This window comes from Poecilia latipinna, unplaced genomic scaffold, assembly GCF_001443285.1.
Source record: "Poecilia latipinna isolate Pla-1442-1.1 unplaced genomic scaffold, P_latipinna-1.0 Scaffold1783, whole genome shotgun sequence".
Taxonomy (NCBI): Eukaryota; Metazoa; Chordata; class Actinopteri; order Cyprinodontiformes; family Poeciliidae; genus Poecilia; species Poecilia latipinna.
Window position 1 is genome coordinate 12,460 of NW_015114399.1, and position 26,836 is coordinate 39,295.

At 39.4% G+C, this 26,836-nt stretch overlaps 1 protein-coding gene and 1 long non-coding RNA gene across 4 annotated transcripts; one reads left to right on the top strand and one right to left on the bottom strand.

Moving 5' to 3' along the window:
* The first annotated feature begins 146 nt into the window (after positions 1-146).
* On the top strand, positions 147-26,836 carry LOC106965194 (uncharacterized). Of its 2 annotated transcripts, XR_001428574.1 has the most exons (4): positions 147-229; positions 898-1,003; positions 3,675-3,721; positions 26,373-26,836. It is a non-coding gene; the product is annotated as an uncharacterized LOC106965194 (long non-coding RNA). The 2 variants fall into 2 exon arrangements; XR_001428575.1 differs by lacking the exons at positions 147-229; positions 26,373-26,836 and adding an exon at positions 236-512 and having other exon boundaries at positions 3,675-3,962.
* On the bottom strand, positions 13,842-20,314 carry dhcr7 (7-dehydrocholesterol reductase). Of its 2 annotated transcripts, none has more exons than XM_015061127.1 (8): positions 20,200-20,314; positions 19,021-19,129; positions 18,110-18,332; positions 17,936-18,026; positions 17,636-17,849; positions 17,343-17,547; positions 15,519-15,650; positions 13,842-14,624 (listed from the first exon to the last, which is right to left on the bottom strand). In XM_015061127.1, exons 2-8 carry the CDS (start codon positions 19,107-19,109, stop codon positions 14,160-14,162), a joined length of 1,419 nt encoding a protein of 472 aa, XP_014916613.1. In that variant the 5' UTR covers positions 19,110-19,129; positions 20,200-20,314; the 3' UTR covers positions 13,842-14,159. The 2 variants fall into 2 exon arrangements, with proteins under 2 accessions (XP_014916613.1, XP_014916614.1); XM_015061128.1 differs by having other exon boundaries at positions 19,021-19,132; positions 20,200-20,305.

Here is a 26,836-nt window from a genome sequence, read left to right on the forward strand (position 1 = left end):
CAATTGTTCAAGTAGTTTAATCTTTATATCCATGCTCTTATTTTGAAGTGGGTGAAGACTTTTGACCTTGCTATTTCCTTCCTGTGACGCTCTCTGCTTAATTACAAAACTGAAGTCATGAGTGAAAAGGCTGGCTTCCACCAAACACCATGTTGGGGTAGCACTGTGTTAGCAAAACGAATGTTGTAGTTATCGGTGGCTGCCACTGCTGAGATCAGAATCTACACAGGTGGATTCTATTTAGTAATTTAATTACTTTAAAAACCAAATTATTGCTAGATTTCATTTAGGGGCATTAGTGTAAAACAAACCCCTGTTTTATTTGTAAAATATTTGGAAAACCATAAATGTATTCCTTCTTCAGTTATTAGCTAATGTCTATCATTCGGCAATAAGTGACTGTTAGTTATTGAATGATGTTAGCATAAGTGTAATGCTATGCTAACAGTTTGTTAGCATGACATGACAATCATTTTCAATGGTATTATTAACTTCATGACTTCAACATTAAGGTAAGGTAATTTTATTTATACAGCACATTTTCAGCAACAAGGCAATTCGAAGTGCTTTCCATTAATTAAAAGGAAATACAAACAAAATAACAAACCATAGGAAAGACAAAAAGAAGAAAGAGAGCTAAATCCTTTTCTGGGTTAAAAGTAATATAAACTAAGCAGTGACTGTTCCTGTTAAGTATTTCTGGATTCCAAGTTCATAGTTATTCTAATTCTAATTCTGATTCAATTTCTGGGCTGTATAATATTGATCTAAATAGGGCGCACTCTACAATTTCTAATATTACTAATAAACTAAAATAATCCTTCTCTGGGTTAAATAGGGAGTGCTCCACTATTGCTGGTCATTAATGGCAGATATTAATCTTCTTTTTTCCCCCAGATTCTCATCAATGGCTTCTATGCCCACAGCTCCTCCACCCTTTATCATCAAGCTCCACCCACGGTCTAACTTCCAGTAACAGCAGGTTCTGCTGACACACTAACCTGTAAGTGCGTCTGCTTCACTATCACAGTGTGAATGGGACAATGAGGAGGGGTGTGGATGGAGCAGGGTGTGGAAATGTGACTATATGTGGCAAGGGACTGTTCCTCCACAGGAAGACGCTCCCACACAACACAAACACACACACACGATACTTAAATGGCAGATAGGGTTTGGAAGGGAAAGGGAATTTTGCCAGCTTAGTGGTAGAGGAAGCTGATGAATGGGTGTATTTATGCATGTGTGTGTGTGTGTGTGTTTGTGTGTGTTAGCAGGAGCAGAAGTTAAAGTCATACTCCCTTTGTATGATATTAACCTTCACTGGTAACATTTCTTGTGACACTGATCTGGAAGGAGATATTAACTACGAGGGCTCATTCAGCTATTCATGGCAGCAGCTGGTTTGCCATTAGCTGCGTAAATCCAGCAACACGCCCTCCATCTAAAAACAGCTCACTTCCAAAGCCAAGTCGGTAGATCACTGGGGCAGCTGCCGGCTGGAAGGGCAGACCACAAAAATGGTCTTTCATGTTCTAAAGTACAGACTTCCTGTTGATTTGATGTGACCTTTTAGGATTGATTGAGAAAATACTGTATAATGGCAAAAAATAGTAATCCTACCGATTAATTAAGAATGTTAATAACCCCTAAAAAACACTGGAATGAAATATTCCTGTCAGTTATGCCAAATTCAGAAGCAATAAGAGAATAATAAGGGTTAGGTAACAGGCAGGTGCTACTCAGAAAATGCGCTACAAAGTTGAAGTTGATATTAATATTGAAGAGTGTAAGTGGCTTTTATGAGAATGGGCATAAAACCTTCATAAGCATTAGCATAAGAACCTTCAGAAACACAAAGACAGTTACAAAATCAGCCTTCTATCACCTGAACTAACGTCCCGGTAAGATCTAGATAAACTCACCCATGTGTTTGTCTTTAGTCACATTGATTACTGCATCTACTAGGGCTGTAACGATTCCTCGAATGATTCCAGTAACTCGATTATTAAAATTCCTCAAGGAAAGTTGATCTGTCTCAAAACTTCAATAAATTATGTTTTATTATTTAGCGTACCGTGTTCCGCCCGGGTCATTGTTTGTGGTAGGCAATGCTGTCAGTTCTGCCTATGAGTTGTGGCTATATGCTAGCAGCATGACCTTTAATTTTTCCAGCATTTCTGGTGAGAAGAGAGGGAGAGAGTGTATTAAAATATTCTGTTGCTACAGCTGCTGCTGGCGTTCTCACTAAAATCTAAATCTGGACTAAAAATCCTGCTGTTTAGAGTTGCTTTTGAACCATAATAATTGGAACTTTGATCAATATATTTGACGTGTATTGATGATCTTGATGATGGCTCTCATCAAAATGTAATAGCTGTCACTGGTTTCTCAATTGTCGACTTTGACACATTCTGTTTTATGACTTCTTGTTTCTATGATGTAAAGCTCTTTGGTATGTGCACACAAATGTGATTGACTGATAGGATCAGGAAAGCAGTTGTTAAAAGAGAACCATGAGAAATCCAAACTGTGGCATTGACGGAACAACAAAGACATGAGTCCGTCTGGACAGATGAAACCAAAATGGACAACTTTGACCTAAATCAAGATGCTGGATGGTATTAAAAATTCAAACTCAAAAATACTTTATTGATGACAATCACGATGGTCAGGGTTGTCCATAATTTTCTTGATTTTAGGTAACATCCTCCTTTGCACCATCAAATAAGTAACTGTAGAATCCTGTCATTGGCAGACTATACCAAACATAATAACTCCAGCCTTTTTAATTAAAGTCTGTTTTTGTCTTGATGGAACAGACCTTTGATCTGTCAGGGTGACAACGCTCCAGAGCAGCATGTGGATGGGCTCTAAATGGTGTGTATACTGAGTGTGTCCCCATGTCTCCTGGTGTGTCAATGTGAACCCACTGGACACTATGCAGAAATGTAAATAATTTAATGAAAAGAAAAAAATGAAATAAAATAAACAGCCCGACACTTCCAATCCAAAGAAGACAAAGATGGGAGTTTGCACAAAAATCTGAACTCTCTAAGCTTCCCGTTGACGTTATAATGAATAGATAAATAGAAAGTTCAATCCCCAACATGCAGTCTCATTAAGCCGTCAATTTAAAAATGGAAAGTCTATGAAACGAAACTGAAACCTTTTAGCTATCTTTTAATTTACAATCGAGAATTTAAAAAAAAGTTTAAAGAATTTTATGTCGTCCAGCTTCTGTTTGGCTGAATGAGGAAGAAAAAGAACCAGGAAAAAAACTAAAGTCTATTAAAACAACTTTACAGTCAACTCGTTAATGTCTTGGTGAGACCTGTCAATCCGGCACATGGACACAGGAATACTGTACAGGCAGCCATGTACAGGCTGAGACAGATAACAGGTTTTCACCCACAATGGAGCTAAAGATGGAACGGAATTGGTAGGCCTTTTTCTGGGTTTAAAAAAATAAACACACACACACACACTCACACACAATACACAAGTTTAAAGAGCCATTAGGGCAGGGCCATTGTGTTGAGCAATTTGAATTCAGAACAAATCAGCTTTGATATCTTAGTTTAGCTTTAAAAAATCAGGTCAGTAAAAGGCAATAATTTGATGTGCAACATAAACAAAAGCACACAGACTTATAAACGAGGGCTTTTGCTTCGCAGTGCTGCTGTTTCGGGAGGAAAAAGGAAGTGGAGAAAGGAAGCGCAGAGTGAGTGATAACAATAAATTCAACATCCTTCTGATCCGCGCTCTGCAGCTAGGTCAGACTTTGATGCAGTCCCGTTCATCCAGAGTCTCTGGGAAACACTGAGTGGCTTATGACACGCAGAATCCCCCAGTTTGGTGTAAATGAGGAACATCAGGACTGCCATCCAACACTTTTCACCACAGAGTCGTCAGACGCTAATGTCTACTTCTTCAGATTGACATTGTTGTCAACATAGCTGAAAAAAAAGCCTGAAATGGGAAAAAAAGGAAATAAGTTCAAGTAAATTTTAAGTGATTATTAGGGATGTTGTTCAATGGCCAATTGCCGATCTTTAAAAAAGCCTGACCTGCCGATTCCAGTTTTGCCCAATAATAATAGTGACCAAACTATTTTTAGCAACATTTCAGACCAAAAAATTGATAAGTCAGTCAAACCTCTCTCACAGCAGTGCTTAAAAGGAAAGTGGCTGATAGTTAGACATTTGCCGAGGTAGATAGGATCAGTGGAAAAGATGGGCTACACATCTAATTATCAGCTGATCATGACCTCCCAAATTATAGAAAATTGGGGACAATTTATCACCCTGATAAAATGGCATCAATTTATCGCCAGCAAAGCTTTCTGAGCACAAAATGCAATAAAGTACTGAGATAATCACTAAAAGGCTTACTCTTAATCTAAGAGTACATCAATTTATCGGTGTACAATTTATCAGTGTACTCTGGATAAATTGGTGTACTGCATTTTATTGCATTCTGTGCTCATATAAGTTTTGCCAGAACAACAATTAATTAAACAACTTAAAATTTTACATGGCCGGATTCGATCAGCTGAAAACCCACCTCTTCCTAGCGCTTCCTTCCTTCCAATCTTTCAAAATTGCCGTGTTTCCTTTTAAGCAAATTTATTATCGTAATTCCAATGTGAACAATGTTATCGTCAATGGAATCGCAGCTACTGAGGATGGAGAGTAAAACATTGGTTTTACGTGGAATGACAGTCTGCGTTATCATTGAGCGAAAGAGGTCAGCTCATATGGTGGTCAGAAGGTTCAGTACAGTCATGACAGTGAGAAAGGTCAAATTAAAGGTACGGATGAGGGGATGTAGTTAGATTCTCCCAGACGGGAGGTTAGGAAGGCAGCAGGAATACGTGAGCATTAAAGGGATGAAGTAACATACATTACAGGAATGATTAAGTGAGGAAAGGGGGGTTTTTGTTTGAGGGCCTACTCTGGGTTTTACATTCTCCACTGGTCTGATTATATGACTGTATATGTACAATCCTTGGCTGGACTGTTCATAAAATGCAACATGTGTTAGCCCTTTATTTTTGGCCCAACTTCTGGCAGGGCTCTTCTGGCTCAGGATCAACACTGGAGCTGACACGCAAAGGTCAAAGCTAATAATGTGGCAAGGAAGAGCCCAGGCTCAATGTTAGATGCCTGGCAGAGGAGAGGTTGGTGGTTCACATGTGAAAATGGGTTAAAACACAACGTTACTGCCAACAAAAGGCAGGAAAACTGAACGCTGACAGCATGCATGTGGAACTAAATCTGCTGACTTGAGCAACCATCTAGTTCTACTTGAGACACTTGAAAAGACAACGCATTGGATTGCTGTCATCTTGCACAATCGATACATGGCAGCGTTTTAATGTTGTGTGGTTGCGGCAAGTGTGATTATGGGTAATGGAAGAGTCATTGCCCTTGTGATTTATGAAAGAGAAAACTATTGGGAATGTTTGAGGTGCTGCTGCAGTGTCAGTTAACATTAGATCAGTTCAGAGCAGTCAGCTAATTGGTGAAAGAAAAGTGCAAGGCTCATTCTGAATCACACACAATATGCCTAGCTGTGCATACTGAGCATTATGGACTAGTTGATCAAGTTTTTTTATACATGTGTATGGGGGAATTGCAGAGGCTACACAGTGGGACATGGTGTAACTCTGTTGCCTTATAGTAGATCCTGGTTTCTAACTCAGGCCTGTTGTCTTCCTGGATGTTCTCCCTATACATGGAGAATTTTCTCCAGTAACTACAGACTGATCCCACAGAGCAAAACCACGCAATTTGGGCTAACTTAGGCAGTTCTACTTTACCCTCAGGCCTGGGTGTGTTGGTTCCTGGTTATTTGTCCAGTGTGTTTCTGTGTTGCTCTATATGAGCATGGTGAACCTTCCAGGATGTGCTGTTTGTAAAGTTACACAGTCAAAAATTAACAGCGAAAATTTGGGTTATTTAGCCTGTCATGACAGAAAAAAAGGTGGTTCAGTTTTCAAAGTCATTATATTTTCACCATGTTATTCATTTATTTACAAATGTTACAGTTTCACACTGAAAAATGTAATTAGCTAGCAAAATATTTAGCTTTCTAATTACATAATTAAACAATTAGCAAGCTCACTAGCTAAATATTTAGCTTAAAACTAAATATCTAGCTAGCAAGCTAAATATCTGGGTCCAAACTAAAACTTTAACTCTGGGCTAAATATATGTAGCTTGCTAACTAAATATTTAGCCTCAAACAGTCAGAGTGACTGGTGTTACATTCACTGTTTTGCGGTTATTGTCTTTTTTTTGCTAAATTATGCCATCTAGTGGTCCTTCTTGGTTAGTTATCAAAAAAGCAGTAGAAATAGCAAAGAGGAAGCAAATTATACATTTTTATGTTTGACACAAGCTTTGTTTGTTGCTAAGCTCACTAAAGACCACCTCTGTGTACGAAAATAGTGTATGCAGGGATTTGACATCATCGCAGCAATTATACTTATATATTTCTTTGTTTATCCTGTTACAGTTTCACAGAAAAAAATGATGCAGTAAATTCTACAAGATGTCATCCCAGAGTTTGTGGAGTTCTGCATTCATTCTGTTTAGCTGTTTGGATATCTGGTAACATTTAGCTGGTCAGGTCTTGGTATGGCACCGATAAGGATAGTAAGTTTTGAGCACCTGAATTGGGAAGTATCATTCTAGGCCAGGCTTTCCTAGAACGATATGTTTTGATTTAAAATCACCAAAATGTTGCTTTTAACGCCTAATCAAATTTCCCATCCTGTAAATTAAAGAACCGCTTCGAAAGCAAAACCAGCCAAACCTCAATATAAGAACTGTAAAATCCATGTTAAAAGCTTTTGAGGATAAAATGTGAAGGAAGTAAAACAATGAAAACACACAGACCAATAAAACCTGGAAAACAGAGGATGTTGCCAGATCAGAGTGATTCCTTAAAGCAACGACATAAAAACATTGAGGAAATGGTCTGAAAAATAAAATAGTTTTTTATATTCCTTTGACATTTTATCACAATTCTGTTGATTTGTTTTGTTTTTAACTTTAATTGGAGACTGTATCAATCCATCTCTAATCCTGTTTTCTACATCATATAGACAACATGAGGACGATGGTAAAGCTCAGTCAGGGTTGAAGTGTAACTTCAGTTTTCTTCCCCCTCTAAGCTTTCTGCATTCATAATGTTGAATCTTCAGCCCTGTTCTTTAGATTACAATTCACTTTCGTTACTAAATAATTAAAGATACCATCTGGCATAAATTATATTTTTAATACAGACATTACCTTGCACTCCCATCATCTACCTTGTTCTGACAGCTATAAAAATTATGATAACGACCATGACGCTTTGTGCCAAACAAATTTCCCCCTTGGATTCCAGGTCTATTAAAAATCTGGTCAGAGAGGCACTGCTGGTTTTGGCCGCGTTGCACCTGAACGTCAGTGCCAGTTTATCGTCCTTTACCCTGGACAGCTGGCTGTCACTCAGACAGCTCTGCCACAAACACTCCCTCCATAACTGTCTGTCTCCACAGCAACCAAATATTTCCCCCCAAAAATCCCCTCCTTGTGGAAAGTAAACACCTGCTTCACATTTAACTGCTGTGATGCTTAGAAACCAGGTGGCAGATATTCTGTCCTGTTTCGTTTTTATTGTAGATGTTTTTGTTCTGTTGTACCCTGAATTCAAATTGTGACCATTCCAGGTCCCGGTATTGTTTTTTTATTTACTTTCTTCTACAGTTTTGTCAGACTGAGTTTGGCTCACTGTTACAGACTGTACACTGTTAGTTTGATTGTCAGACTCTGAACACAGTTAGCAGCAGCAGGAGGCCGCTGGCTTTTTTTTTCTTCTTTTTTTTTTTCACTCCAAGCATGTTAAATAAAGGCAATTGAGCTCATGCTGGTTTTACAGCTGCCCCCCACACCTCAGAGGCAGGATTGTTATAAACCCTATAATCTCCAAACAATCTTTTTTTATTCACCTTATTTGCTGCGGATTTGAGCTGAAATCAGAGAAATCGGTTTAATCCCGCTAATGCTTTGTCTCCTAATCCTTTTTAATTCGTCTTTCTCAGTGACTAACAAGTAGTCGGAGGATTTTATCACCTTATTTTCATAAACTCCTTTTCTCAGTTTAGTTCCCGCTTTGTAATGGATGACAGAACACAAAGAGAACACGTTGCTTTCTCTCTGCTCTCTCAGAAGAATGAGGAAAAATGGAGGCAGTTGGACTGAAAGTCTTTTCGGCGGCCATGTTGTTGTGTGTGGACCGTCTAAAATACTCCAGTTAAAAAGTATTTTCCCTTTTTAAGGTTCCGTCTCTTTTTTACTTTACTTGTGGATTTGTTACACTTTCTGATAATTTCATTTATGAAAAAAAAAAAAAAAACTCCAAAAACTGATCTGGCCCAATGTAAAAAAACTATTGAAATCATGAGTTAAAAATTTAGAGGTAGGACCTGATTAAAAAATGTTTTAATGGGGTTAATTGCAAACTCTGTAATTAATTAATCACAATTGAATCTACACAATTTTTAATTCAAAACCCTTTTTTGATGCTAAGTTATTGAACAAAGTAAAGTAACGCATGAAAACAAAGTATGTATGGCCTGAAGTATTGAGATAATTTTTTTAACGGGTTAAAATCGATGTCATTAATTTAAAGAAATTAAAACTTTAAAGTTGGCATTCAGACTACTACTTATGGTACACAAAGTATTTAAATGAATTGGAAAACTGCATGCATGTTTCGCATAATCAATGCAATGTGCATTGTCATATTTAATTCTGAAAAATTTCATGAAAAAGCATGACACCTTAGAAACCCATGTAAAGTAAATCTGGATCTCTGAAGTCATAATAGATTGTTACCTTGGCTGACACTGTTTGAAACTAATAAAATGAATAAAATATTTAGAGTTTCAAAGCATATGCCAGCGTTTAATTAGCTTAGAAAGACTGTGACTCAGAGTAAGGATTTGGAGCTCCACAGAGAAGTTTTATTTTTCATATTCGTGTGTTGAGGAACAAGAAACGAGGAAATACAACTGATGAAGTGCAACCATCCAATCCAAAGTAAAAGAAATCAAAGCTATGATGGTTAAAATGACTCCTCTGCTACCGACCGCAATCAGCTAGTCAATCCAGCCTCAGCAGCCACAATGTGATTATATCCCCACTGTGGACTGAAACACTCTGCTGGGTTCAGATGAATTATCAGTGACTGCAGTTTGCTGACGAATCATCCACTTTCCTCTCTCTGTGGTGCTTCTTTCCTTGTACCTTATAACTATTACCCAGCAGTAACGTACACACCCCAGCTGCCAATAAAAACTAATTTAGTCTTTTGGGAAATCAAGCCAACTTTTGTTGAGGAGTGGCACCAGCTCCAAGTGTCCCACTGAGCGTACTTTATTTCTCCGTCTGCTTTTCCCTCTCTGCCGTCGCCTCTCAGTATCTGTGTCATTCATTCCCACTCCTCGCTGTGCTACAGTTCCTTCCCACTCTGTGACCCCCAACCGCCCTTCACTAAAGAAAAATGTCCAGCTGCAAAATTGAGGGGCGCTCCGACAATATGGTTACTGTGTACACTGGACGTTTATATGGATGGGTGAATGATCCCCTCGCTGGAAAATTCAATAGTCTAGCTTTTAGTGTCATCGCATAAAGATCTCTAGATTTCCATTCACAGTGAGCTGTTTGTCAATTTGACAATGAGTGAACTCAGACACGGGCAACTCTTCCTTGCCTTCGGTCGCAATCGGTGAAGAAGTTGGCCTGAGACAACAATCAAAGGCAATTTGGTTCTACATAATGCAATATAATGAATCGGCTGCAAATGGCAACGCAGGTAAGAGGAATCAATACGCCTTCTGTTTCCATAGCTAATTTACATCCATAATGTGTCATGATACTGAGAAGAAAGCTGCTGAAGGTTTGAGCTCCAGGATACAGGCCTGGATTGCGCTGACACGGCAGAATAAGCTGCCAGGTATGACGGATCATTAGGAGTTGTCTTTAAAAAAAACGATATTTTGGGAGGTGAGTTTGTAGTTTTAAGAAATTTAACTGAGAGTAGTGTGGTGTGACAGTCATTTACAAGTTCTATGTAATAGTTGCAATGTGCACACTTTGGCAAAAGAAAATAAGTTTAGCATCAAGTTAAGGACTTGTAAGAACATGTACCTGGCATATCATGAACAGGCAAATGAGGGCAAACATTCTGACATCATCAGAATAATACAGCAGGGAATTACTGGGAGATTAAACAGTAAATCAAACGAGTGAGTGAAGGTTACCAGACAACCCAGGTTACCCACAACTTGACAGAGTTTAACAGCAGTTTTATTTTGCGTATGCATAAGGCTTGTGTACTTTTATTGTGAAATGTTTCAACATGATGGGGTTTGAGAGATGCTGCAGTAAGCTGATGTCAGGACTGATGAGTACGTGAGGGTGCCCATACAGTCGGGTAGCATCTGGACAAATGCCGAGCAATTGCAGGACCTAGCCTCATGCATACCCAAACTGTAATCCCATCAGATTGCATCAACCTAATGAGTCCGGTAAGGATTGTCTGTGATGATCTTCCCTGCCCCTCCCAACTCCGCTGACTTTTTGCCGCTGTGTATATCAGTCGACCTCAAATCCGGGCCTCGAGAGCTGGGGTCCTGCAACCTTTAGATGTCTCTGCCTCTAAATACCCAAGTCAAATAATTAGGTCATTAGCAGGACTCTGGAGAACACTCACTCAGCGCAAACTTGTCACAAAGGTACTTTTGAGATACTCTGATTGTGGCTCTGAAACTTGCGTATCACACCTTGACTTTGATTACAGCGTCACAGTTTCTTGATCTGTTTTGCCTGCTCTGCTGCTGACCAGGATTGTCTCCCCAACCTTTGATTATGGGATTGCGGACTGACAACCATGCCTTTCCCATGGTGAGCTCTGCTCATGGCATTAGTGAGTGTCATCTTACTCATCCTGGTATCGGTATTTCCGAACTCTGTGACATTGTCTTCTCCGTGACTGAAACAATCCCTGGAGAAAGGACACCTTCTACTCCTTCACCGTTGCATCACAGAGGATTCAAGTCCGTCATGGTCCAAATCTCCAAAGAGATGGTGGAAACCACTTCTGTCGGGTAACTATTCATTTGCTGATTGCACAGTACTCCCTGTTTATGTTGCCCATCACTCATCACTCATTATAACGTGACACTCATTTAAGTTATCTTTGGAATCGATACAGTATTTTTGAATTTGAACCAACCTATGCCCTTCATGTAGTCTGTCCAGAAAGCCGTGCCGATGATGCAGTTGCTGTCCATAAAACTCATTCAACCGTACCTGGGTTGTGGTTCTCATTCTGGGTCAAAACTGTACTATTTCCATTACATTGTCTCTGGTTACCTTTAGTCTCTGTTTTGACCTATTGTCATGCACTTCAGCTTGTATTTGTAAAACATAATTTCACTCGATATCGCTGCTTACAAGATGACCACCAGAGGGGGATGTTCTAAACTCTTAAGATTCTTGCAAGCAAAACTATTTACATAACTATAACTGACTTGAATTTCAATGAACTAACAAAAGCCATATAATTTAAATGGTGTATATCAGAAACCATTTTTTTCCACTACTGATTATGTATAGGAACAGAACTAATAGTGCAGCCTTTAAAAATGCTTTTTGTTAGTCCTTCACTCATTTTATGGTACAACAGTGTAATAATTGTAGGATGAGTCAATTAAAGAGCAGCATCAGCAAGCTCTAAATTATTTTTATGCATTTATAACTGTTGAACATTTATGAAAAAAGGCTATTCCGTTTTGAAGAAAAGGTATCTGCTGCCCTCTAGTGCTAACACTAAAAATGACAAAGACTGACTTTATGCCATAATGATGTCAGTGTCTAACAAAAAACAAACGCCTGAACATGTTTATTAAGATTTCCTTAATGACAGTGTATGAAAACAAAGCAAAAATCATCACTGAACTTAAAAGATCTGTTTTTAGTTTATTGCTGGATGGTTGCAATGTCAGTTTGAGAAATTGTAAAATACAGGAAACATACTTTTTTTGAAAGAAAAACATTTCCTTGGAGCTGGAATGTGGATGAATTTTGATTGAGTTATCATGAACTCAGTAATTGTTATGACTTGCATAATGTGGAGGATTCTCATAAATGAGACTCAACAATTAAGTTAGATCTAACAGTGACATTGAGTACAGTAAAGGTGGAAGATATTTGGTTGAGAAAACTGTCACCCTCAAAACTTTGATGTTATCCAACGGGACCAATAGATAACATGTAAGTCCTCTTGTCCTCAGGACATTTTAAGGGTTTCAAGCAGTAAGAGCCCACTACAGCTTGCGTCCATTATAATTATTACAAACAAGAATCCATATATTTTTGATAAAGTGAAAAAAAAAGATCAGCATCACACAAATTTGAATCCGGAATGCTTTAAAAGAAAAGGCTGATAAATTGAGATGTATCCTTTCATCCCAGATATCCTATAGCTCAGTGGTTCCCACTTCTTTNCTGCTGGCTCCTGTTAAGGAAGAATTTCTAAAATAGTTAACTTTGGAAAAAAGTTTGGCTCTCTCTCTTCCTTAGATCCCAGGTCCTCTCGGCAGGCCACGTGTAGCCACAAGGAAAACAACTATGCGTGTTGACATCACAGAATTACAGAATTTAATCCAATATAAGACAATGCATAAACTTAGAAGTAAGACAATGCACAAACTTACACCAGAAACTGCAGAACAACAGAAACATACATTGATTACCTGAGACAAAAAGAAAAGGCAAAGACGTCTTTGGAGAAGTTGCAAGCGCAAAATCTAATTTGTTACTTCTGTGTAGAAAGTTTTATCCTCTTGTATTTTATTTATTCAAATAAGGCGTACCTTTTCTCCTCCAACCAGGAGCTATCTCTGACCCTCTATCTGAAGCCTAAAACCCCTGCCGTGTTTACAGCCTCTCACAGATGAGTGTGAAAAGCTGGAACTTCCACTGTATTGTTTTCTCACAGACAAAAGGCAATTCAAACGATCCCAGCTGGAACTACAGGTAAAATAAAGGTCAATAGGCCAGAATAAGTCACTGATTTAAAACCACAATTTAGGCCATTTGAATCAAGACATGTTAAGCTTAAAAACTAGCTTATTTTAAATTTATTTTCTCAACACTCCCCATTTAATTGTAAGAACATTTTACACCCCCACCTTGTCAAACACCCATCTACTGTCAGGGTTTCCCCCAGAGAACTTGCTAAGCCTTGTGGTCGTGGCGCTGAGGAGGTCCATCTCCTGTTTTTTTGAATTAAAACATGTTAAGTAGACAGGAAATGTAAAAATATCACTAGGTAATTGTATGTTACGGGAAAACATCACCCATGAAATGCTATTCACAACTAGTCTTAAAACAAAAAAATACAATTAAAATGAATATCAATTATTCACACTTCTGTTTAATCCAAATTAAGTTGGCGGCTCCATAGGGCCCTCCGCGGATTCAGGGGCCCCATAAATGCTAATATTTTAACACAGATCACAGAAATATAAATGTGACATTTGATACTGAGAATATCAATGTTGTTAAATTTGATTTAATGGTTTCAGCACAGATAAATGTTAAATGTAAGATTTTAAGGAGCTGGCAAGTTTACTTTGTAAAAATTCAAAGAACAATCTTCATAGTTAGATTGCTTTGTTACCATAGCTACAATCTGATGCTCTGACTTTGATCTTTGAGATTGAGCTCTGTTTGTTCACAAATACAAATGAGTAAACTGCAGTTATAATGGCCCCTTTCCTCCCCAGGGGCCGTGACCCTCACTTTGAAGCACATGGCGTTCAGTGTTTTAAACAAGAAACTTTGTTTCTGATGATTGCTGAGGCTGTTTTTAAAAAAAAATACATCTTTTTATCAAATGTCCTGCATGATGGCACACTGTCGCTCCATGGAAACCAAAAACTATCAAACTGTCTTCATTTGGCAGTGGGTTATAGGGATGAGTTCGCAGTGCAGAGTCTGAAGTTCAGAGGAGAATGTTCAGTGGGAGGAGCCAAGCTTATCTTGTTTAACCAAGCATTCATCATTTGAATGCTTTTCCAACTCTTCCTCTGCATCTCTTTAAAACAGTCCAGGAATCAGCCTGTAAGGTACTGTGTCGGTGTAACGTCTCCAGTCTTTCCCGTACTTGCTGCTGCAGCGGTGTTCGTCTCGCACACAGCGGTGGACCAGCAGGATGGTCATGTAAACTATGTAGAAGTATGGGAGAATGTGGCCAAAGCCACAGGCAGCACAGTATGCCAAGGAGCCCATCAGGTCGCCAGTGTAGTTGAAGTGGCGCGCCACTCCCCAGAACCCCGAGGTCAGAAGCTTGCTGCGGTGGCTGCGGCCGTCGGCGGACAGGTACGAGCACTCGATGTAGGTGGGCTTACGCCTCCAGATGGAGCAGGCGCCCTCCGTGCGGCGGAACAGATCTTTCTGATGGTTGGTGGAGCGGAAAATGTAATACCCAACGAGCCCGAGCAACAGCACGGCGAGAGCGTGAGCGTCTGATAGCTGGACTGGATGGTACACCAGGTACAGGCCCTAAGAGCCAGAAACATAACAACACATCAACTGTCTAAGGCTTTCAGCCACGAGTAAGATCAGTTAGTGTAAGTCAACTTTCATGTACAGTGCATTTTAAACTATTGGTAAGCTATGAATATTTTCACATTACATTGCAGCTCAGACTTCAGTGCAGTCAGGACTACAGTAATACATGGTAGTTCTGTCCAGAAACCCAATCAGGTTTCTTTGCAGGACTGCTCTGTATTTTTCTATAACCCCCTCCCACCAAGTATCTTATGGGGTTCCTTTGTTATAATCTGCTCTATTAACAGGGAAAGTTGTAACAATTACAGGAAAGATGGGGAAAAAAGAGATCACTCAATGGGATTTTACCAATGAGTGGTATTACTAACCTTTAAAAAGCTGGACCTCCTTATTCTGATTATAGCCATTACCGTTTCGATTGTCTGAAAAGTCCCTAAATATTGCAGATGCACCGATCCAATATTAATATCTGTATCTGTCCCGGAACTGAAAAAAATTCTAGATCGGGTACAATGCAAAAATACTAAAGGACAGTGCAAAATATAGCAAACTAAGACAGTTTTCTTAAAAGGGTAGTTTTCTCAAAAGATGACTGCTCTTTTATTTAATTGTCATTGCCTAATATGTCATTTTTATACTATTAGCAATGGTCTTAAAACAATAATATTATCATTTATCACAATAATTTCTGGGACAATTAATCACCCAGGTAATTGTGTCATTGTGACAGGCCTAGTGTTGCAACTCTTCCCATGTTGATTATCAGATGCTTTCTGACACTTTTCTAGTTAACTTATTGCAGAAAAACCTTTTCACAACATATTAACCATTTAGTGTGACATGGAGACTTTGTGGTGTGTGTGTGTGTGTGTGTGTGTGTGTTACCTGCAGGGTGTAGAGGTATGGCAGCCACACACAGTCCCCCCAGCCTAGATACCACCCAAAGTGGTCATGGCAGATATCAATGGTCTTCAGGTACCACGCCTCATTCCAGAAGAAATCCAGCACATAAATCCCCTACGAGGCAACAAACAGATTTTGCCACTGACATTATTAATATAACATTCACTTCTTATTTTAGTTTAGTGCTGAATGAATTATACTGGGAAGGATAAAAACCTATGTTGCCATAACTATGAAGGTTATGTTATATAAAAAAATCTGAATAATGCAACAAGCTGAAAACAAATCTAATCCTGGGTTTTGTTCTATAATGATTATAAATGATCAAATAAATTAAAACTATTCCACATTGTTCATGTGACATGATTAGGGATGCTCCGATCAGGTTTTTTGCTGCCGATTCCGATCACCCATGAAGCCTGATCACTGATCATTGCTGATAATCTGGATTGGCTGTTAATTTTTTGCTTTAGGTATAAATGATACTATGTGATCTAGCAATATATTCACCTAACTTAGACATAAAACATGTTAAATTTTTGCAGGCAAAATACAGCCGCTATTCCGTCAAAGGTAGACACAGGACAACTGGAAAACCTGCAATCGGTAAAATAATATTTAACAGTAATATTCTCAACAGCCTAAATTATACAAGTCAAATCAATCTCATAACACTGACATTATCAAATAATGTCAAGTAAAAAAGCAAACATTCATTTAAAGTCAAATTCAGATTTGATCAAAATAGACAATGCTGAGTTACTGAATCAAAACTTCCTGATAGCTTGGCTAGCTGATTAATGCTGGTTCTGATTGGCTGTTTCTGACTGAGCAGAGTAATTCTGCAGAACACAGAGAGGAGGCAGAGGAGATCGATCGATCGGCACACCTCTACATATGATGTATCATTTTAGAATTAGTTCGGATTCAGTAGTCTGAATCAGGCAGAAAAGTAAAGGAGAAGAGATTAAGATGATCCAAAGTAACCAATAGAGCTTCCCAGTAGGAAGCTTTGATCAGTGAGGGAACAGCAGCTTTGTCACAGCTCATGTAAAGGTCGGTTTTAATCAACCTGACTCAGGCAGCAACTTTGTGCTGGTGGCAGACTAAATGTTCTCGCATTGCACTTCAAAGTTCAGGTCTTACAGATATTACCTACAATTTCTAGTGCTTCTAGAAACACTCACATGCTGGTCAATGGGTTCATGAAGACTCCAGACTCTTTATGAGTTAAGGTGTTAAAGCTGTAGTAAGTCACTTTTATAAAGATGAGGTTTTTGACATATCACCAAGCTATCACCATGTCATGACAATTTAATATGAGACAGATAATCTGTCAAAATTTCAATCTCTTCCACCTCCTTCTTGAGCTACTACCGCTTCTGAACAAAATGAACCAATCAGGGCAAAGAGGAGGGTCTTAATGCTGTCAATCAACTTCATGTACGCGCTGCTCAATGTGCTAATGACAGAGAAACAACTTACTGTTACAGAAAACTGCTTAGCTGCTGTCTTTGGTGGCTATGCTAACTACCCTGAGCATTCACAACACGATCTGCTAACAGTAGCATAGAAGAGAGGAAAAGAGAGAGGGAGAGGAGGGATGAGTAGCTCCACACTGAGGGTGACTGACAGCACTGAGGCCCACCCCCTGGCTCTGACTGGTTTCTAGTTAGAACAGATAAGTTTGATTTTCTTTTTTTCACAACAAAAAAGAAAGGTAACAGTTTTGACAAATATGTAAAAAACCCTATTTTTTATAAAGTTACATACTGCAGCTTTAAGGAGCTGATCTTTCTATTTTACCTGCAGCACGTTGACCAGAATCATGGAGTTGGTGACATGACCGTACAGCTCTTGCTGCTTGGCCATGTAAGACAGATTAATCAGGGTCCAGGCGACAATGCCAGGTCTGCCATTGAAGAACAGCTTGAAGTCAAACCACTTGCCGATGCGAGGGTTGAACTCTATCCCCATCATGTAGTTATAAAATATGTTCCCTGTAAACTTACTGTGAAGGGACAAAGAAAGCAAGTGGGTAAACTTTGTGTTACCTTTATAATACCTGAGACAATGTGGAGTTCAGCAGCTGATCTCACCAGTCCTCAGCACTGGTGGGGAACAGGTAGGCCTTTACAAAGGCAAAGGTAGACACAGCATAGCCCAGGATATTGGTACACCACAACAGGGGGATCCAGTTGTCAAATATAATGGTAGGAGAAAACCAGTGGAAATAATTGGCGTTTGCAAACCACAGAGCATGGGTGATGATCCAACACTGCAGCCCGTTGATCTCATATTTGTTAATAAAACCTTGGGAGAAGAAGAAAACAAATATACGTTAAGAAGAAATAAGACATTTCTTTCACAACTGTTTCATGGAAGGAGGAAGCATATACCAGCAGGGGTACGAGCTCCATCTTGCACTCCACCCACGTAGCCCGGAATAAACTTATGGGTGACGTCAGGAATACACACGTAGAGGAACACCTGAAGAACAAGATGCTTTATTTGAGTTTGAAGAAAATGCAAAGCTCCTGTGTGAGGCAGGGCCTGATCCCTCTTCTACTTACCTGAAAGCTCACCCAGATGGTGTATATCTTAGCAGCAGTCCATGTGAAGGAGGGGGCCCGGGCCCAGATGGACAGCAAGGTTGCCTTTCCTTGGCACAGCTCTAGCAGAGGCTGGCTGATGGAGCACTCGTACTGATCGCAGGCCATCACAAAGTAAAAGACGATGAAGGGAGCGAAGCAAAGCAGGCTGACGACACCGATCAGGGAAAACCAGTCCACCTCCCTGGGAACGGATCAGAAACACAGGAGGTGGGTCAGAAGATTTTCTACATGAAGAGGTATGTAGTTTCAACTAATGCCAAAAAAAAAATACTAATCATAAAAACTATCAAAACATGATAGCTTCAAATCAAATGAGGTGGATTAGCAGCGCTTGTCATGACAGCCAGTGTGTTTTCACCGCATGCGAACGCAGCTGACTCAGTACATGTGATCAGTGACACAGAGTAGAAGTACGTCTTTTCGACCTGCTTTTGTTAACTTTGGCGATTTCGAAAGATTGTGAAAAGGGCAAAAGGTGTGGCTCAAATGCTGTGATCTTCTTGGGGGGCGGGGTTAATGGTAGGATAACGCTGATATATGGATATGTTACGTTCTTTCCATTAAAGCCCTATTTTGTTTTTTATTTAATTTCAATTTAAGTTTGTCTTTTATAAAGACAAAAAGACATAAAGTGACATAAACATATGTCATGACACAAACATTTGTCATGACATAAAGTGCAACAAGCTCAGGATTAATTTGTACTTTTGCAGGACACTGGTCCATATCACGTAAATGGATTTTATCGGGTGTTTCTGTTGTGAAACTATTTCACAAGGTAAAACCTTCTTGAATCACAAAATAGGACAAGTCAATGGATTTTTTTACTCTTTTGGATCAAATAAGCTTGTGCAGCTTCAGTTACTCACCATGCTCTCCCCCACTGTGCTGACTTCTCCACAGCTTCAGACCCTTTTCCATTGGCATGGTGCTGAGGGCGCCTCCTTTTGGACTCCATGGTCTCTGCAGCCTTCACCTCTGCTGAGAGAATCACATTATCAGGTTTAGGATCCATCTTGCAGCAGCGTCCTGTACTTTGTACGCAATCAGTGACAACCAAGTGTCCAAGCAACAAATGTCAGCAAAGTATAACAAACTTCCAAATCAGGGGCCTCATTTAGAGCAGTTCCCATGTGTTCTCATTATACCCATCACTGAAAGTACTTTATATGTTATTAACTGCTTTTGAAATTTATTGAATCATGAGGTTTAATGTTGCACTCTTGTCATATTAACCAGAGCCTGCAGATGGAAATTACCATCATATGGCAAAATCAAACGAAAGAAAAATAACTGCTTTTCAACTTCATTTTTCATTGTATTACCTTTAAGAATACCCACAGTACATGTTAAGTGAGTTTTAAGGTCATTTTGATAAGGTAAACATCACTGTTCACATAATAAGGATCATAAAGTGGAACTAAAGTGCATTTCTTCAGAGACAATTTCATTCACATCAACACGTACAGACAACCACAGTAGTACTACTACTAAACTACTGAACAAAGCATTTTAACTGAATATCACAAACTCAATTACGTTTTACTACAACAGCAGGCGGAGCCCTAATGTGTCCTTCTGAGTTAATGAAACAGTCGAGCAACGCGTACATTGAAAGCAGTGAATATATAGGTCAGACTAAAGACGAAGCGCAACAAACTAATAAACTGTTTTACTGTAATTAAATTTGTGTAATAAAATAATAAATAGAAGGGGGAAATGACTCGTCCTTGTAGCTTCTTGTTTTTGCACTGAGAGCGAGGGAGGGGAGACAGGTTTCGTAATGCTCAACAAACACCATTTATTTTATACGCATGAGGCAGGAATACGCTGTCAGGTTTATGGGCCATTCTTTATTTGCTTGTGCACGCGCATTTTTTTTATTTAAAAAATTCGACTTTTTTAAACTAAAGTCGAATTTAAAACAGCTGACTGTCACCAGCACGTCATAGCTCTAGACATTGTGTCATTATTATAAATGCATACTGGTGTATAATACAGTGGAAAACATGTTCTACATATGCTGTATTGTGCGGTTGATCACTCACCTCTGTGCTGTAAGTTTGGATATAAAAGGCAGCCAGCTGTCCTCCTCCTTCCTACAGAGGCAGACTGGACTACTACCTCCCTGCTAACCGCTAGACGGAACTCGACGTAGCGCCACAGACTCCGCCCATAAGGCCACTACGTTTGGATAATACACCAATGAGATTGTGTCAGACTCATAACTGGGTTGGATTCTTATCTTCTGATTGGGTAAGAGCTACTGGAGCCATGAGCGCCCGAGAACTTAAGAATTATTTCAACATAGTCAGCGTCAGAGTGTATGAAAGAAAAGTAGAATGTGGGAGGGATGCATTGTTGTGATTGGCAATTAGGGCATTAAGCTAGTAAGGGATTGGCCGGATACAGTAGGGCTTGGCAAAATTAATTCAGTCTCGTGTCAGCTTGTTGACATTCCTAAATATTATAAAGAATAATCTTCTCTATATAACCAGCGAAAAAATAAAAAATAAAAAAAATAACAACCCATACTAGTGCTGAAATATTTGCTGAAAAAATGGCATTATGTAAGTAAAACAAACAAACAAACAAAATAGTATATTATAGTACATGGAACAAACTGTAGAACTGCACTTTATGCAACTAATTCTAGTATAAATGTTACAGATTTCCCAGAACCTAATTGTTCTATTTCTATTTTTATGTTTATCATTTTAAATTATTATTGCTTTTCGTATGTGTATCTGTATTTATTTATTTATTTATTTATTTATTTATTTTTACCTTATCATCACTTACTGTTAATTCATTGGAATTTCTTCTACACAAGACATGCTAAAATGGAAACCCACAAAACATTGGCTCTGTGGACAGAATAGAAACACCAGCGGATTAGACGGAAACATTATTTCTCAGCAAACAGGAAATTCTTGTTTTTAATACTTTCTCATAAAGTGTCAATATGTCGTGGTTGAGCCTCTAAACTAAAGGTTGCCAGTAAAGTTTATTGAAAATCGTGAAGTAGATGTAGGAAATCACCTTCTAAAGGAAACATCTAAGAGTCAGGTGGCCAGAAGAGCAAAGTTATTCTAAAGTTTTCCTTTATCTAAATCATGTGACGCTATAAAATGCAATGGAGCAGTAAAATGAAAACTTAATAAAACTTCAGCAGATTGTTTTTGCATAAACTGACCACAAGAGGGCAGAGCTAAACTATCAAAAACATTTTAAGTAACCGAGGTCTCGCGTTGAGACGCTTAAAGTTCACAACGCACATGCTGCATGGACTTCATGCATGGCGACAACGACCCACAAGTCATTAAATTTTAGTCTTTCCAGCTAAAACATTCTTTGTTACACCTTAATTCTTTGAGAGTCTTTCTATGTTTTATTTAGCCACTGCAAAATCATATCCTTGTTTTGACACCATGGGATAAGAATGGGAACATTTGGAGACAGGAGAAGATTCCTGACAATTTTTATATTGCTTACATTTTTGAATACAAACAGTTTAATAGGCATATTTTTGTGGCACGGCTGTAAAACTGGCAAATTCCTGTCTTATTGCTTGTGGCTTTCATGTGTAGGGTCTGACATTCCCTGGCTCCATGATCATGTAATCAACACCAAACTCAGAACTTCTGAAAGCGATTAAGATCCCGTCTCTTCAGACGTAGCTGTTGTGAACTCTCTTTGTAGCCGCAAACCGTGAACTACAGTGCATTTAAAAATGAAAGTGCTTAGTCCCAATCCAGTTCTCCTACAGATCATCAGGCTCCCAGCGGTGCTTTCACCATCCTCCCATAGCCTCTTCCTCTGACATCCATCTCTATCTTTGTCACTCTTTTCTTCAACTTTCAAATGTTCTTCTATATGACAAATATGTTTTCCCCCAAACTTCCCCTTGTGACTTTGTGTTTAGTTTTATTTTCTACCCTTTCTCTCTCTCTCTCTCTAGTCTTGGCACAGTTTCTGTGTTTCCTCTCTGCTCTTTGATCAGAGGCTGTGCTGATATGCTGCACCCAGACGGTGTGATGTATCTGGGCCACTCAGCAGACAACGTGTCTGAATGAAGGAAGACATTCTGTGCAGTCATTACCTTTTGTTACCTTTGACTTACTGAATGTAAATTGACCGAGTCTGCTCTCTGGGAGTTCATCTATCGAACGCTTCCAGTTGTCTTTTGACAGCATGGGATTGTGTAGGAGTATTAAATTACCATTGCTTTGACAGTATTCTGTACTGTATATCTGAGAGTGATGAGACACACAGTGAAGGGATGGGACTATTAACAGTTGAGGTGCAGTGCGTGTTATTGATCCAGTTTAGGTCACGTTGTTGCTGGCATGGACAGGGGAAATGCCAGATGCTTAACAGGCTGTTTTGGAATCATTGTTCCAAGTTGTACCAAGTTTCTATCTTCTCTCCCCATCTGCCAGCTTTAGATGAAAGAAAATTGGTTACAATCATCAGGAGCCATCCAGAAACCAGGAGGTCCTGTCTTAGTAATCAATTGGAAGATGGTGGAATACCAGTATCAATGTCTCTGGTCAGGTTTAACATCAATATGGACTTTAAAATGTGCCGACTCAGGGAAAAAAAATGATGAAATGCGTTTGGAGGTGTCAAGGTCAGGCTTTCAAACATCAAAATACTGTGCTTACTTTGTAGCATAGTGGTGGGTTTGTTTTTTTAATCATGGTGAGATTATCTGTCACTGCACTGATACTGGTGTTCTCCAGAAAACGGATGGAACAACTTCCTTCTTTTTGGACTTCCAATAAAATTAACAGCAAGATGGCCAAAACATATTGGATGTTTAAAACACTGACAGCGAACTTGTGAAAAAATGAGCTGGACTAAGCAGACTATGGCAAATGTTGCACATTTAAATGTCAACCACCTTTTACACCACAGAACTGGCGGCATTTTGAAGAACACACAACCCTGTACTGGATTAACTGATATGATGAGAAGTGACCCTTAGGCAGGGTTTCAGGTATTGTGTGTTCTTCTTCAAGCTTTATCTAAACAAGATAAAATTCCTTGAGATCAAAGATTTCTTTTACCACACTGTCCTGACAATCACACAGTTGTGACTGTTCTCCCAAAAAACAATTTGGGGGAACTTTGATATGAAGGGGCTTAAAAGACCCCTGATCGTCCATGGATCTGTTACCAACAAAGTTGTTGTGAGGTACAGTGTGAGATGGAGGAGGTTGGGTATTGAAATAATAATAGTCCTGCTTGATCTTCAATACTGAGTCTTAATGCTTGGTGTTGATGACAAGATTGGTGACCTGGCATCAGCCATATCTGGCAACCAGTCAGACGACCTGGCAGTTAACATTCCACCAATTAGAATAATTATTCCCTTGGGTTTTTTTTTTTTTTTCATTTGGGGAAGAACACCTTAGTACTATTATAACTTTCTTCCCCATGCCTTCTTATGTTTTACTTAAAAGTTGGGATATAGAAAATTAGCCCTGTGAAACTGGCTGCACCTCACCTCTCACCATTTTAAGCCCTTTTTAAATTATTTTATGTTCTACTTTTGGCTCTATTTATTTTTTGCTGTTGTTGGTACTTGAGTGAATTTCGTGATATTTTGATTGTTTGTACCTTTATTATTTTGTACACTGTACTCCGGTGTACCTCTTGGTCATGTCTGCCTCAAAAATTCTCAAGGGAGACCCTGGTAAAATAAAGGTTAAACAAAACCTTTAAAAGATGGATGGCTGGCTGGATTTAGTAAGTTACATGTGACTCTCTAATTTGAATACTGTGTAGACAGAAAACCAGCTAAAGACTGCATGATAAGTGTGTGTATATATGCATTTTCTCCCTATGTGCTGGATTCCAAAATGTAAAGATTGAAGTGCTGCACCAGATCCAGTTCATGGATTATTCATCAAACTGAATAAGGGAATGGTAACACCATAACCAAGTGCATGGAGGAAATGTCTTTGCTTCACATGTGAGCAGAGAGTCTGATCTATAGGCAGAAAAGCACCGATGTTGGCATGGCACATGGTGAGGAACTGAGGGGAGTGTCTGACATGTCGTACCCTAATCAGCTCCCCTGGGATGCAACACGTCTGTCTTTCTGCATAGCAGCCTCTGTGCCATGATTCTGAATGAATCAGTTCACGTTTGCTGCTGGATCTAATTTATTAGGTGGTGTGGTTTTTGTTGTTGTTAAACACAAGGGCTCATAGTGTGACGCTGTAATCCTCGTCACTGTCCTTCTGTCATATTCTGTCCATGACAACAACCCAAAATGATCAATTAGGATTAAAAAGAGGAACTTGTCTTTTTTCTCCTCTACTTTCCTCAAATAAAAGTACAATGAGTCTCTTCACTATGGTTTATTCAGAGGAATGTCGCCCCAACATGGATGACAGTTGTGATTAAAGTGACTCACATGTTGTCAGCTTTCATTATAGTGGCCAACTAGTTATTTTCCTTGACTGATGGGAGAAAATATGAAAGATTATATCTAAAATGGAAATAATGAAATGGTTATTTGTGGAATTTGTAGTAATTCACTGAATTTCTTTGTAATTAGCCTTTTCAAAATGTATTTTTTTTTATTGCCTTTCCCAGGGGTCAGTCGTCCTGACCTTTAGGTTTTTAAACAAACCCTCCTCTCTCAATGCGCTGAAGGGGAGATGGAAACACGTTGGCCAAATATGTTCTGACACAGCGAACATTTACCTCACATGGCTGATCTGAAGTGTTTTGTTTGGATGCAACCAGCAGCTGACCTGGAAGCGGTGATGGCTGTAAGCAGCCAGTAGAAGACGCTTTGGGCCATCCATACTGCTCAGGGAATACATTTTGATAAATTTATGCTTGCTTCGCCCTGATGTGTTGACGGGTTTCTCTTGAGGAAAGTCTGACTAACACAGTAACTGTCCTATATTTTGGAGCAACAGCAGAAAACACTGACAATAAGAAAAAAAAGGGCACATCAAATTCAACTAGACGGTGACGTGAGGCTGTCAAGTTGTAACAGCTTTAAATCGTCACTGTAAACCTGAGTGAAGCTAACTGAGGTTAGCCTCGTCCTTATTGCGTTAAAACTGTGAAAACATGATCATGTTCAAATGTTTACATACGTCTGTGTGGGTGTGTTGTGGGCGTGTCATGTGGGTGTGCATGTCAGTGAGTGTGTGTGTATGTGTGTGTGTGTCTGGAAGCATATTGAAAACATGTCGCAGTGCATCTGCCTGTGTGTATTTCTCCGTGTCGTGACGTATGCATGTTTAGACGGTGAGACGCTTCAGTAACTGGGGCAGAACTGATTGTTGTTGATGGCTGTAGGCTAGCACAGACCTACATTCTGCTGCCACGCAGGGGAGGAGGGGAACACCAGGAAGAAAATTTGGGGTTTCTGCTGAACCCCCTTTTATCTCCTCTTATGACAGCCTCCTGCTGTGCCTCACTTCAGCTCCGTGTGTTTCTGCTTCGTACTCATCTCCACTCCTCCCACGTTCCTCTCTTTTGTCTGGTGAGACGGTTAAAGGATTTTAGGGTCTTACTCAGCACAGAGAGAAGAACTACTCACTCTGGAACTGACAGGGACAGGAGAAAGAAGGAGAGAGTCTAAAAATCAGATCGAGTTTGACCAAGACAGAAGATTAGCAATTAGCTCGCCACTCAAGCAGAGCTCCATCAAAGTTATGACATCCGGGGTTAGGGGAGAACTTAAGTTTTGTTACCATTCGTCTTCAAGACTGTTGCTAAGGAAGCAACAAATCACAGATTTAATATTGACATATGGAGTCTCATAAGGGATTGTCCATAGGTTACTTAGTGGCCTATTTAAACTACAGTTGAGTCCCGTCTAATAGCAGATCTGTGTGTGGAAAGTGACTCTAAATTATTTGAGGAAAACTCACCTCTCCACCAAGTATTTCTTCGAGGAGACCTCAGTCCTCGACGTGGCCGTCGAAGGTTCAATTCCAGCCTGATGAACTTTGCTGTATGTCTTCCCCCTCTGTCATTTCCCAGTTTCCTGTCCAACTACTCTCAAATAAAGGCTGATTGAGCCAAAAAAGATCATTTTTTTACTTTACTTCCTTATTTGAAGTAAACTAAATGGTTTGAGTAAGACTGACTTAAATTTGTCAAGTTAAACTGATAAACTTAATTGAATTCCTTGATACTAATTGAAGCAGTTCAATTAAGTTGGTTCAACTCTTTTCTTTTTCAGTGCATAGCCAGAAGCCACAGACCTCCAAATTTCATTTGGCCTTTTCAATTGCTCAAGAGCAACACTTCTGACCTCAACCTGACACAAGCAGGGGGGATAAGAGCGGAGACTGTGAGCCACGCCTTCCCATCCAAGATCAGTGTCTGACTTCACAAATATTCTTCTGGAAGAATCATTAAGCATTCCCATAATCACTTTCTGAAACCTTGTGGAAAACGCTCACAGAAAGACTGAACCTGTTTCAGCTGCAAAGGATGGGCCGACATCATGTTAGACTTTATGGAATAAAAATGAGAAGTCGATCAAGTTCAAAAGTGTGTGAAACACCTTTGGCAGCAAAGTGCAGGTTTAATGCAGGACAATGTTGTGTAAACCAGGGGATTTATATGTTGCCTATGTGTTGCTCTATTTGAACTGAGTTTCTTAATGCCTACTACAGAGTTAGCAAAGACCTTCATATAGAG

What these genes read in the sequence shown, in the direction of transcription:
- dhcr7 (XM_015061127.1), bottom strand. Translation starts at nt 19,109, where the DNA reads ATGGAGTCCAAAAGGAGGCGCCCTCAGCACCATGCCAATGGAAAAGGG. An exon ending in CCATCTGGGTGAGCTTTCAG is followed by an intron (nt 18,027 to 18,109) that starts GTAAGTAGAAGA and finishes CTTGTTCTTCAG; the next exon opens with GTGTTCCTCTACGTGTGTAT. An exon ending in CATACCTCTACACCCTGCAG is followed by an intron (nt 14,625 to 15,518) that starts GTAACACACACA and finishes TCTGGCTCTTAG; the next exon opens with GGCCTGTACCTGGTGTACCA.